At 51.3% G+C, this 14,120-nt stretch overlaps 1 protein-coding gene across 2 annotated transcripts in view; it reads right to left on the bottom strand.

Annotated features, from left to right (window-relative positions):
* The window catches only part of IL17RD (interleukin 17 receptor D), an 88,106-nt gene that overhangs the window by 53,498 nt on the left and 20,488 nt on the right, over positions 1-14,120 (bottom strand). For both annotated transcript variants that reach the window (XM_078872318.1, XM_078872319.1), the window contains exons 2-3: positions 3,172-3,268; positions 2,786-2,962 (exon numbers count right to left, since the gene is read on the bottom strand). In XM_078872318.1, coding sequence (XP_078728444.1) covers positions 2,786-2,962; positions 3,172-3,268 — 274 coding nt within the window. The remainder of the gene's footprint in view (positions 1-2,785; positions 2,963-3,171; positions 3,269-14,120) is intronic.

Below are 14,120 nucleotides of genomic sequence, written 5' to 3'. Positions count from 1 at the left end.
CTCCCACTCCCCAAAGAATTTCAGTTACCCCCATTTACCCCACTGCCTCCCCCACCCGCCCCCACCCCCGCCCCCACCCCCCCACTCTTCCAAAGCTTCCTCAGAACAAAACCACCTCCATTCTACTCCCCCCTCCTTCCTCCCTGTCGCCCACCACCCCCCCCTCTCTCTCTGCCCCACATGTAGAAACATTAGAACTTCCTGTCCATTGGGCCAGGATGGCTTCCAGCTGCACTATTTATCTGCCAATTGCTCCCAGCTGCCTGTGAGCTCCTTAAGGCTGATTGCTGCTCGCATGTCAACCTGTGGTGGTGGTGGGAGGCCCGCTGAGGTGTCTCTCCGTTCCATGGACCTCCGCTAGTCTGGGATTCTGTCGTCAACATCTGGGGTCGACAGCCCCCCGGCCGGAGTCCCTACCCGACTTTTGCTTCTGGTAGAATTCAAAAAGGAATCAAACAAATTCTGTCGATTCCGTACGCAAGCAGCTTGGGGCGATAGACGCGTTCGCCGGAGAAGAAAATGCCCGCGATGATTGCCGTAAATTGCTCTGGTGTGTCGTGGGCTTTGATGCCGGTCCGCCTTCAATAACTGCCCCCAAGTGTGCGTTACGCTGACGTGCGGTTCCCAAATGTGTGTTTGGTTGTACCGCATGTTGTGCGGGACGACGTTGGATGAAAGTCTCCCCGCCCACCACCGCCGCCGCCGCCAACGCCACGTCGGACACAGACGTTGTCCCGTGTCAATACTTCTCACCACGCCGGTCGGTGACGTGGGTCGGAGAAGGGGAGGCCCAGGACCGGTTCGGATATCGCTCTCACTTACGATGACGGATGTGCAGGGGGATGGAACTCGGATTGTCGGGTCCATAGCTTGCTCAGTGTGCTAAGGACCCCCAATTTCAATAACAGTGAAATAATAAATACGTTTAAATTCACAGATGAAACAACAATTATTTTTTGAGATTGCTGCAATAGCAACTGGTGCCTAAGCACAACGAACAATAACTCCACAGATTAATCAAGAAGGCTGCCCTAAAGAGGATACAACATGTGATTAGGTGACTTTTGGGGGCAATGGAAAACACAAGACTGGCGATTCGCAACGACCAGTCTGTCAGTGCCTTTAAGCATTCTCTCAAATCCTAACCACGAAACATGAATGCCACTCTGTCCGCTGTGAGAGAGACGATGGCCAATGATTAACCGACAGGACCCAATGGAAGATTACCACCTTAGCCATCAGCAAAGTGCTTCCCCTCCTCTGCTTGACCACCTATCTCTGCTGAATGGGAGCACTGAGGCCTGGGTTCCCTTTTGTTGGTAAAAACGGAAGTTGCATTGCGTGGGTTTTCTCCGGGAATTCCCGTGTCCTCCCACACAGAAACTCGTCTCGGGCGGGAGATGCCGTCCAAACATCCCAAAGAAGAAGCCAGAAAATGAAACCCCCAGAGTTTGGATAGAGTGCTTTTGCCGCTAACAATCTGGCAATGCAGCAGCACTTGTTTGACAAGCCTGACTCCGCTTATGAGACCCAGAAAGAAAATGTGAAAATGTATAAAAGGTGATATTTTGTACAATTTACTCTTCTGCAAAGCACATATATGGAAAGGTCACAAAGACGGTGGATAAACTGAAACTACGAAACAATTAAACTTTAAAAAAATATTTTACCAGGTAAGGCTCACTGAGCTTTCTAGTTCTTTTTCAGACGAGACTGGGCCACAAATGACAGCTCAACGAAGTGGCTCATCATGTGGAAGTTTATAGCAGCCAAATACTCTGAACGCGTGTTGATTCTAAAGGTGGAGGGAAAAACCGGAGGACCCGGAGAAAAGTCCAGGGGACCACGGGAAGAACATGCAAATTTCGATTATACAGGCGTCGTGAGGGTCGGGGTCGAACACACAACCTCCTGTATACCAGGCGAGGTAGTTAACATCTCGCCACCGCGGCGCCCCATAATGACAGTTGGAGACTGCATTTTACACCATGGGGCGTGATGAGAATCACATTAATTTTTTTTTATTTCTGATGACCAGTTTTTAAATAAGCATATGAATAGTGACCTGATAGTAGGTAAATGATAAAATGCATTGTTACTAAATAAACTCATAAAAGTGTTTTTTACGTGAACATGGAGACACAGGACGGAGTTCTGCCCATGCATTTATTTAGCTACATTAAAATTAAAACTCTTGCGATGAACACAACCTCATGACACATACACAAACACACATATATATATCAGGCTAATATTCTGGCCTGAAGTCTTCCTATCCCGACGAAGAGCCGCTGCCCGAAACGTCCGCCCAGTCTACAGTTGCATTGTGTACACACGGCACGGCTCGACTGTCAGCACGCCGCTGAACGACGGCTCCCTAACACCACGTGGGCCACGGGGGTGACCTGACAACGCGGCCACCACGTGGGCATGCGGGCACGGCGGAAGCGGTAGCCCAGCGGTTATCGCGCTGCGCTACGAACCCGGTGACCCGTGGAGGTTGATTCGCCACTCGCTGCCAACACCGTTGACGAATATTTGAACCGGCGCTGGGCCTCCCCTAGGCCGACTCAGCCTCGCACGAATGCGTGCCTTGGTCCGGCGCGTAAAACACTGGCGGTGGGGAGACAAAGTCGGCCCGTGCGTGTTTTTACGGCCGCACCGCTCATTCGCGCGCCGTGGCCGGCCCTTCGCAAGGCCGCCGCTCGCTGACGGCGCTCGCGGCACCCGACGGGCCTCTTAAAGGCCGCACGCCGGAGAATCTCGGTCGTCGTGTGGCGCTCACCGCTCGGGTTGGGCCTCCAGGTGAGCACGAGGGCGTCGGACGCGATGTCGACGAGCTTGCGCACGTCCACGGGCGCCACTCGCACGTCCACGGGGCGCCCGGGAGCCTCCCGGCACGGAGCCACGCGGCCGCCACCATCGCCACCGCCACCGCCGCCGCACGTCCACGGCTCGCACGCTGCTCGCACCACCACCAAGACGAAGGTGAGGAGGGTGAGGAGGGGAGTGGGGAGGAGGGTGAAGATGAAGATGAGGAGGAGGATCCTCTAATAAGTACCCCCCCCCCCCCCGCCTATCCCACCCCCCAATACAGAGGCCCATTCAGAGCAGCAGTGCAGCGGCCTCCAAGAGGCGGCGAGTGTGGGGCGGTGCACAAGCAGCACGTACCCTGTGTGCCGGTGTAGGCGACCGTTTCCTTCTCCGAAGGGAGGCTCCGGTTCACTCTGCGCCGACACCAAGCGCGGCACTCGACGGGCACCGGCCTCTGCAAGGACAAAGTGGACAGCGAGCAGCGAGTGTTTAATCACTGCTGGGTGCGTTCATATCAAGGCATTGTCAGGATAAACCTTACTGCACAGTGGTCAGTCGGCAGTGCTTGCTCGGGTTAACCTCGACCTCCTGTAAACCTCGCCAGGTGTACAGGAGGTCGTGGTTTCGATCCCGACCCTGATGCCTGCTGCTGTATATTTGGAGTTTCCGTGTGTGTGTCTCTCTCTCATTATCATCACGGTGGCTAGGAAATGTCAACCTTGCCTGGTATACAGGAGGCCATTGGTTCGATCCAGACCCTGACGATGCCTGTACATTTGTAGTTTGCATGTTTTCCCCGTGGCCGCGTGGATTTTTCTCAGGGTCCTCCGGTTTCCCCCTCCACATTTAGAAACGTGTGTTTTAGAGTACTTGTCTGCTATGAATTCCACATGATAAGCCACTTCGTGCAGCTATCGTTTGTGGCCAGGTGGCTTCTGAAATTTGTAAAGCTCAATGGGCCTTACCTGGTCGAATAAAAACTAGAGTAGTTAATCATTTAAAAATGCATGTTACAGGCTACGCCTTACTGCACAGTGGTAGGTAGACTGCAATTGCTCGAGTCAAGCTCTGGCTCTGACTGTTTGAACCTGCCACCCGAGCCAATGCCGAGTCCAGTAAACAGGACTCGAGACCTCTGTGGTTATCAATCTGGAATAATGACGGGCATGGCTTTTTGTCAGGTGTTTTTAAAGGCTCTCGGTAAACGCGCCGAGTTATGAACCCGGCGACCTGAGTTTGATCCCTGGCCACGGATAACATCACAGCTGAATTGGCCTCTGCACTAACCCCGCACTGACGAGTGAGGCGATGTATGGTCCAACTCCCCTACCACCCCCAAGACACGGAAAGCATGCATTCAGCGTTGGCGAAGGGCTGTAAAAAAAAAAAAAGGTCTTGTGACTTGTAGAAACTCTATGTTTAAATTACTGTTTTATTTAAATGCTGGCACCAAGCTTAATGGGCCCACTCAGTGTCCCATTGTGCCAAGACACCAGCTTACACAAGCTCTGCTGGCCGGCAGTGCAATGTTCAGAATTCACAAGCCCGGAGATTATGCGGGGATTTGTGCGCGTGCTACGTTTGCCTTGGTAGAGGACCCACAATTGCTCCCCTAAATGAGCCCAACAGTCTGGGCCACCGGGCTTTCTTGTACGCAGCTCAGTTGAATTTAATTCTTTGCGTGAAAAAAAAAGCGCCCGTTCATAATTCGATCGGCCCAAACTAAAAAATTAAGACATTTCTCAAACGCCAACGCACGTTGCGTAGAAACGGGCTTAACAACAACAACAACAACGCTGCAATGTTCCATTTACTTTTTTGCGCATTCGTTCGTTTGTACCGCGATCAGCTCAGGCGCAGGTTGATATCTCTGAACTTCGAGAAGGGGACCAACTTTATCCAGCCCTAACCCCCCACCCCCCTTCATTCAAATAAACGTGATATTGAGAATCCCCAACACAGAGTTGGACATCCTCTCCTTGGCCGGTGAACATGACAAGCGCGCGGTAAACACGCTCGTGGGCTCTTGGCGGCGAACAAATAGCGCAGGGAGCGCGTTGCTCCGTTCGGCTCTGCCTCCTGACTGCCCGAGTCTGCCAGGCCAGCCAATACTGATTCATGACCCCTCCTGGCCCAGGAAACAAGACTCGGGACCCTTGTGGCTGGCAACCTATAATAATAACAGGCACGGCTTGTATTAGCAGCGCGTGCCTGTTGGGTGTATTTGCACGTTCGTGTGTGCGCGCGCACGCACGCACGCGCGCGAGTATAAAATCACTGTGTGACAACAAAGCTTGCTTGGTCGAAACAGCACACGCGACTCATGGTAGGTATCATATCGCATGATAAATTCGAGCATTAGCCCGTCAAAACAAGAATCCGGCGCTAAGACACACCAGGTATTATTGGAGTTGAACGGTGAGTGGTGGTGTGTTTTTAGAGGCTGGGGGCTCCAACCATAGCCAATGGGCCCCCTGGAAGGTCAGACCGTGTGCCTGTCTTCGAAGGGGGATTACCGTAATCCGTCTGTGCGTATGTATGTATCGACGTGCAAGGTTGCACGTGCGAGTGTGTCCGTGTGTGCACAGCGCCGGGCTGCGAAAATGCAGCAAAGTTGGCACAGGAGCGGGCACAGCTGGTGCATCTGCCAGTTATCTCAGTCAGCCAACCCATGGCACCTGGGTCTGGTCCCGTGACCTCCTGCCAGCGAGCCTTCAACACTTCACACGGCCTCAAAGTGCACCTGGCCTGGCACAGGCGTTGTGGAAACGACACCGCCACTAAGTGGCAAATGGCTGCTGCTGTTGTTGTGTTTGCATGTGCCAGTGTGTCGCAGCGGGTGGGTTTTTGCGTTTGTGTTGTACAACTTGCTCTCCGATTGTGCTTTCGGGCTGTTACCAATTGTTGTTTGGAATGATGCCTGATGGGAGCTTTTTCAGGAACTGATCTAATTTTTATATTTACAGAGCATCTTCACTCAAGGCGCTTGACACAGTTAAAACAAAACGGCACAATAAACATGCGTTTAGAGTATTTGGCTGCTATAAATTTGCACCTTATAATCCACTTTTTTGAGCTATCACTTGTGATGACCAGGTCACTTCTCAAAAATAGCTTCATAGCTCAGTGGGGCCTTACCTGGTAAAATAATAAAATAACATAAACTATCAACCCAAACTGTTTCTGAACATTTAAAGCTTTCGTGACTGCAGGGATTCATCTTCTTGGTTCTTTCGGTAAAGTCACGTAGAAGGAAAATAATAAAATAATAAAAATAAACATAAAATAATTCTCACGACGTTTCGGCCACAACGCAAGCAGCCGTCTTCAGGTGGAGAACAGGTCTGTCAAGTAGACAGACCTGTTCAAGTAGACAGACCTGTTCTCCACCTGAAGACGGCTGTGCTTGCGTTGTGGCCGAAACGTCGTGAAAATTATTTTATGATGTTTTATTTTTATTATTTTATTATTTTCCTTCTACGTGACTTTACCGAAAGAACCAAGAAGATGTTTCTGAACAAATGCGGACACATTCAAATTCACCTCCACGTGTTGGTAAAACAAAATTATTTCTTCACGCCCAGCACGCTCAGACAGGGGGGGGGGGAGACTAAACTTAGCTGGCAAAACATTCCGTACGTGAATTTCTCAAAAGGTGCATTTTAAATGCGAGTGCACTTTCAAGGTTAAAGCTGAGCAGGACCAAGAGCACAAACGGGGCCGGATGAATGGATAATTCTCTCGCCAATGCTCATTGCACCACTGCGGGGTACCGATCAGAAGGAAAACACACACACATATATATACCGTGGCAAATGGTTTAACTAAAAGAAATCCTGGCTTGGTTTCATTTCCCTGTAGGTTTCTCAGCACTGTACACTGCCACCTCGGTTCGTTTGCAAGATTTCTTAAGACATTTTTGTTATTATATTTTAGTTGGAGCCCTGGACAGAGCACAAACAGCGGCGTGGTGGTGGTGCTGGTGGTGGGGGGGGTGGGGGTACAGAAACTCTGCTGACAAAAATCGTGCACGCTGTGCACCTGGATTTAGACGAATGGGGGGAAGTTTGCAAGATTTCTAATTATCATAAAGTTTTGTCTGGCTCGGGCAGGGGGGGGGCAGAAGGCGGGCGGGGGGGGGGGAGGCAGGGGTGGGGGGGGGGCTGAATTCCAACCGCGCAGCGTTAACTTTCCTTGTGGTGGAAAATAAAAATCGGGGACGGCAAAGTGAACCACTCCCGAGGTGACTGCTGCTGCTGCTGCTGCCCGCACCTGGGAACACCGCACCGGTCTCAACGCAGCAGCCACATCTGTGCAGAATTATCTGCGGAACGTTCCATTTCGCATCAAGGGGTGAGCGACCGCGGGAGGCTTTTCTAATTTTCGAATCAATCACCTATTCGGTGTCGAGCTCATCTCGATTTTTTATTTACCCCGCGCCGCGACGGCCTTGTAGAGCTTTCTGCCATCGTTACGTCGCTCGCTCACTCACTCTCTCCCATCTCTCCGGATTTCTACTGCTTTCTGCCTTCTTCCTGTCTCTCGGTGTTCCCGTGCAAGCGTTCCCCTAGCCCCTTGTCTGAGTCTCAGAGGCACTTGGAATGGAGGGGGGGGGGGGCCTTGTACCGAGGCCAAAAAAGTGGGTGGAGCACCACACTCTCCGGCTTGGAATGTACACCTGATCCCTCCGCATTTGGGGCAGCGTTGAATGAAGCCCTGAACGGCAAAGCCCTCAACCCTCCTCTTTCCCTTCCCCTCCGTTTCCCTCTCTCTGCCTCTCCGCCAAACAGAAATAAAAACTAATAAGCAACTTCACAATCGCAATAAAAATACCACCACCTTCTTGCGACATGAACGGACTCGCCGCTGTTGGACCGATGACGAACATCCCACCAAGCGGTTCTGTGATTGTGCGTTGCTTTTAAAGCACCAACTGCAGACAATTTTCGTCCACTATTCAACTATTTTTATTTATTTATTTTACCAGGTAAAGCCCACTGAGCTATATAGCTGTTTTTCAGAAGCGACCTAGCCACAAATGATAGCTTAACAAAGTAGCTGATTACGTGGAAATTTATACCAGCTAAATACTCTGGACGCATGATATCGATTCTAAATGTGGAGGGGAAAAACCGGAGGACCCGGAGAGAAATCCACGGGACCACAGAGAGAACGTGCAAACTTCAAGTATACAGCAGGCGTCAAGGGTCGAACCCACGACCTCCTGCATAGCAGGCGAGGGAGTTAACATCTGTGGCTCGAGCGAATGACGAAATCAACAAAATAGTTTTCAAACCGGGTGAAAACTTACAGAAGACCCAAGTTAACCATCAATGTGACAATAATAAAAATGGACCACAACAAACGCTCCCCCCCTATCTCGATGTTAAAAAATCAACATCCATTCCATCTTAGCGCGGATTAAATTATCCAAATTAACATAACAGCCACTTGATGTGGTTAACCTTGGGGGGGGGGGGGGGGGTGCGTGTCGGCCTTGCCCCACTTACTCGCGAACGAGCAGCAGGAAGGAAGCGGCAGCGAGGTGTGGAAACATCCACGGCATTGGCCATGACGACCCCTCGACCTTGACCAATGTGGAATTTTCACTGCCGGTTCAGGGCTGACGGCAGAGATGAGTGCCGCTGCCGACACACACCACCCACCCCCTCCTCCTCGCCCCAGTGGTTGTCGGACCAAGAAGAAGACACTTTCACCGATGACTTCAACTGCATTTCCATATCAATGCAAACGCTGTCACCACGCGTTACGGGCTACGAACGGGGGTTCCCGCTCGGGTCAAACTGCCACTGGACAGGCATCAGTGTCTGCCGGATGGATGGCAAGGAAGCAAAGATGTAAGTGTGTGTGTGTGTTGAACTTCTTTTGCACCGTACGTAGCCAACCGTGCTCATCGGACGTCCGGGGGAAGGACGACAAACTGAACACAAAAAAAGCAGTTGTAAAGAAATTAGTTTTCAATCGAGATTTAAAAGTGCATAGCTCCAGTCGCTTCAAAATATCAGAAGAAAGAGCGTTCCAGACGGCTGCAGAAGCTCATCTGAAAGCGCACGGCTAGCCAACAGCTACCACGGCGAGGACGGCTGGAGATTGCGCGATTGGGTTATGCTCCTTGACGAGATCATCGAGATGAATCTTTTTGGCGTGGCACGGGAGTTGATGAGCAACGTTTGAACGTTTCGTTGACGTCGGAAGTAGACGTCGCGGTTTGTGTTGCCGAACGTGCCGGGGGGGAGGGGAGATGGCTCGACGTCCGATGCCGGCCCTTTGACGACCTTCCGTCGTGCTGACGAGTAGCACGAAACACGTGACATAGGGGGCGCCACGGGAAACTAGAGGATCATGGTGATGGATAAAGGGGACAAGATCGCGATGAATAAAGCAAGCAAGGAGGCCAGCAGACCCAAGTGCGGCAACGGATTCTTGAATAAAGCTGCGCGGAGTTTTTGAGTCCTACCACTTTGATAGACGTGGCTTTTCTCTGGGTATCCTGGTCTCTTCCCACACGCCAAACACTCGTTGCAATTGTAATCGGCTAAACATCTCCTCGCAAGAGCCTCCTGAAAATGAGTCTTGAGACCCGGCGAGGCTTTAAAGGGTAATAAAGAGCACTGTTAGTATGATCACGATTATTACTACTACCAAATGCACGACGAGCAAAGTTAATTGTATTACAAAGCACATCCATTAGCTTGTTTACTTTTGTGCACTCTGTGCATGGGGCGGCTCAGACAATGTTTTCACAACGCAGTGCTCGTCACGGGCTTAGCAGAGGGCCCAACACACGCGCATATTTCCACGACCGCCCGGCCCTCCCCACCACCTCCTTTGCACGGTTATCCAAAATAAATGCGAGAGACTCTCTCGCATTCATCCTGCCCGGTGAAAGAGCCAGTTACTTCACGACGATCACCTGTTTTCGACAGCACGCGAACCTTTTCCACTCGACGTGATCCCCGCATCGCGCCAGCCGGCGATACACAAGCTTGAAGGGGGCCCCCCTTTCGGATTTCGTTTTTTTCTTTCAATCTCTCATTCTCCCCTCCACCGACTTCATTTAACAAAAAAAGAAACCGCTTTGCTCGCTCCTGTAAATCCAGCCGTGGCCATCTGCAAAACAACGTGCATTCCGCATTTGGAGCGCATGGAGGCCCAGACATTTTTACCCCCCTCCCTGCCCCCCCATGGGACCCGTATTTCGGCCGGGACTTCGCAAAAGCGTTGCTTGTTCACCGCTCGCCGAGCTGCGTTTGGCTTCCAGTTGCCGAAGTAATACGCTGCGAGGTTGCGCTCGTCACACACAAAGTGCTTGCCCACAAATGAACAGCGATACCCTCTCTCGCTGATCTCGTAAAGGGAGCAGCATCAACCATCATCACGCGACACTCCAGGTTGTCACCCTCGCTAGCAGCAGCAGCGGCGGCTTTCGGCTGAGCCATCGAACAAAGAGGGTCACCGCATCGCGCGCTTTCAGATGCGCTTCCGCGGCCGTCTGGAACGTTCTTGCTTCCGATGTTAGAAAGCCACTGGGAGCTACGCACTTTTAAATCATCGATATTGAAAACTAATTTCTTTATAAACTGCTTTTTGTGTCGAGTTTGTGTTGTCCTTCCCCCCGGCACCTCCGATTAGCACGTTTGGCTACGTACGGTGCGAAAAAAGTTCACACACACACGTACATCGCTCGGCCGAGCGACCGCGCCGTCGTTATTGCATTTTAGAGGTTTTCACCTCTTGGGAGGAGGGGGGGGGCAGGGGGGGGGGGGCTGGGCCAGGGGTGGGGGTCCCCCCGCATTCCTGCCCAGCGGCATTGTGTGTGCGCGCTGGGGTGGGGGGGGACTCCTTCGTGGTGCTGCCACACAGCCAACCACAGCTGCCACGCGCGGGGTCCCCTCTCTCTTTCTCTCTCTCCACCCGCGGACCTGAGTCGAAGACGAAGAGGCTAAAGGAGAGAGAAGGGGCGAGATCCGAAACGTTTGCGTGCCGCTCGCTTGCCGAATTTTTGCTCTCGGAGAGCGTTTTCTTTTTTGTTAATCGGGAGGCCCCAAGCCCCGAGTTGTGTGGTCACTCGCCTGGGCTTCGCTCTCGCCACCCGCCGGGCAGGCGCGCGAGAGAGGCGTTGTGTTGCTCGCCGTCTCTCAACGCGCTTGTGAGTCTCCGTTTCCACGGCGCATCTCCCGCGAGACTCGGGCTCGCTGCCCCCCCCCCCCCGCCAACCCCCCCCCCCACCAACCCCCCCCCCCCCCACCAGCAGCAGGACCACCCCTTCTCCTCCTCTGGCACAATAGCACCACCAACACCCCCACCCGCGCACCCACAACAACACACAAGGCAAAGGTCCCCCGTGTAGCCTTAACAGACCGTTGGGGCAAGTGCTGCTGGCGAGTAGCACCGATGAAGGGCCGCCACTGCAGACGAGCGGGTGGGTGGCCAACACCACGCCCGGCCGCCTTTGTCACCCAAGTGGCCATGGGTTTATACACTGCGCCAGATACTCATTCTGTGGCTGAGTCGACCTAGGGGAGGCCCAGGACCGGTTCAGATCATCATCATTGGTGTTGGCCGTGAGCGGGACTCGAACTTCGGATCACTTCGTTCGGAGAGCGGCTGACCACCCACCACACCACCGCTCCCACCACACCAATACCAATAACCCGCCATTCGCAACTGAGTGACGGTGATGTCACCACGGCGCCTGTGCCAGGCCAGGTGCACTTTCGAGGCCACCACACACACAAACACACCTCCCCCTCACCCCCTCTTCCCAAACGCACCGCTTAACCCCTGGCTGCACATCTCAACCCGCCCACCTCTTAGCAGCAGCAACAGCAGCAAGCAGCAGCAGCAGGCTCCCCCCACACACACACAATATCCCACTGAACAAAAGCTTCGAGCTCCAATTAAAACATTGCACTAATGAAGCTCTCGCTCTGCTAGCAGCAAGCGTTGGCCTCTGGCTGCCGCCGAATAAATGTTTTCCACTAGTCGTTTTGCATTACATTCGCGGTTTTGTAGTCGCGAATGCTCTGGATTATAAGACGCACCTCGCAAACAACCCCCGCAAATTGAAGGCCAAAGCTGTGGGAGCGTAAACTCGCACGCGTGCGTGTGTGTGCGTCTTTGCGAGAGCAGATTTGTAGAAGTGTATTACCAGGCGCAAGCGTGGGGGCCTATCTCACTTTTCAGAGCGTCTTTCAAATATCAGAGAATATGTGGCGTGCAAACGCAGCGCTGCACAACGGCAAACGCGCTCGCCTGAGTAAGAAGTCAGCGGAGGGGCCCGGCTTGGACAGCTGGGCTCACCGACTGATGTTTTCCACTCATTCAGCAACAAAACAAGAAGCCAGAGACGTACACTCGCTCTTGTCTAGATCTCCCGGGGGCTCGTTTTGAATGATTTCGGCATTGCAAGTAACGTAGCTCCAGACCATGAAACGGCGATTCCCGCAGGAACCATCCTGGGCGCCGTGCCCTGGTGACTAGGAAAGGCAGAATATAAATCATGAGACGATGATGAATGACGGCGTAGGGTAAAGATGTATTGTTGCAATGCATGTGTAACACTTGCGTGTGGATTTATTAGGCACGTCTGACCGAAATTACGCGCAATGTGTCTGAAGTCGAGCCTTGGATGTACACAAATGTCAGCCCCCTCTGGGCAAGGGGAAATCACACAACGTTATTTTCATGGGAAGCTAAAGTTATTGCTGAATAGAGGTCTACAAGGCCCACGAAACCAATCAGTACGAACCTCACCAACACCGATCTCCAGATCTGCACAGTTGTGTGGCAAGACTCCGTTGTTTTCTTTTAGGCTTAACATCTGAAGATATATCGAATTGTTACGTTTCATTTCCGAACCGTAGCCATCAAGTAATGTTTGTATCTTTTGGTTGATTCAAAACTATAATTGTTGTCCGTTACACCGCACCTCCGATTAACACAGTTCGCTACGTACGGAGCGAAAGAAGTTCAAGAAAACGTGCATACATAACAAAATGCGAAAAAAGAAAAGTTAAAATGCGACTTTGAAAAGGCGGTTCTTTTCTTCTACGTCCGCAGGCATTCGTTGGGATTGAAGCAAGAGGCACTTCTGCTCCCAGTCAAGTGCTTCGCAGTTGAACGTTAAATTGTCGCTGGCGACGTAAGAACACATTAAGAACGCAGCCCTGAAATGCAGACTCGGTTTTTTCGAAACACAAATTAATGAATGCCGCTCGCCAGATTGATGCGTTTCCCTTCTCAAAATCTGGTTGCGGTAACCGCGCGTTAAACCTTCCGAGGGAACGCACGGATTGTCCAAATAAATTATGGGTTGGTTTCCGCATTAGCGAGTGGCCCCGGGAATTTCCATCGGCCCCGCTAATGGGCTCAGACACTGCACAGCCATCGCATGCAACAAGGGGGCTCTTTGGCCTAAATTTAGGAGCAGTTAAAATCTACTTTGTTCCACAAAGTTAGAAAGACTTTGTGGTTTTTACACAGATACATACGGAATGGAGTTCTGCCGATGTATGTTTATAGCCACCATGCTCAACACAATGAGTCTGTATACAATGTTTAGATTTTGTTCAACAGGGTGTCGTGGTTTATATGGAGTGCCCTTGCCAATACCATTGGGTAAACCAGCAGCATTTTGTTACAATTAATCTGAAAATGCTGACGAGACCCAGAAGGTTGAAACTGATCCAGAGCATACTTGCTGAATCAAATGCAGCTGAATAATATTGGTCTGGAAAGCAAAAACGCTGATGGACTAAAACATATTTTTTACGTGGAGACAGTTTCAAGGGAGATTTGCTTACACAACGTTGCCCAGAAGTCAGGACCACAGGGTTATTATATTTATGAGAACAAACCACATGCATATTTATTTCAACAAATGTCAAACTGACACCCATTAACATTAATGCAGGCATGAATTATCTTTTGAAATGAATTTAGGCCCTTTTTTATTTTAAAGATTACAGGTGTAATACTTTGAACATTCATCAATAAGTTTTGTAAATGCTGGATTCGAGGTGACCCCCACAGGAAGAAGAAAAATAGACATCAATAATGAATTTACTTATAGAACAAGCAATTAAAATGTTTCAATGGCAGTGTCAAAACGAAATAAATAACCCTATGTGCCCTTACGTTTGGGTCACCCTGTATAAGCTTTTACCCAGTGATGCACTTGGGTGCTTTATTTCAGTCCAATACATTTTGTTCTTGGTATTATTTTCACACCACGCATTCATCTCACTTTATTTCAACTGAAAAACAACGGTGACACCACGCAT

Source organism: Lampetra fluviatilis, chromosome 34 (assembly GCF_964198595.1).
Source record: "Lampetra fluviatilis chromosome 34, kcLamFluv1.1, whole genome shotgun sequence".
NCBI lineage: Eukaryota > Metazoa > Chordata > Hyperoartia > Petromyzontiformes > Petromyzontidae > Lampetra > Lampetra fluviatilis.
The sequence above is the reverse complement of the archived record's forward strand: the minus strand, read 5'-3'. Positions and strand labels throughout refer to the sequence as shown.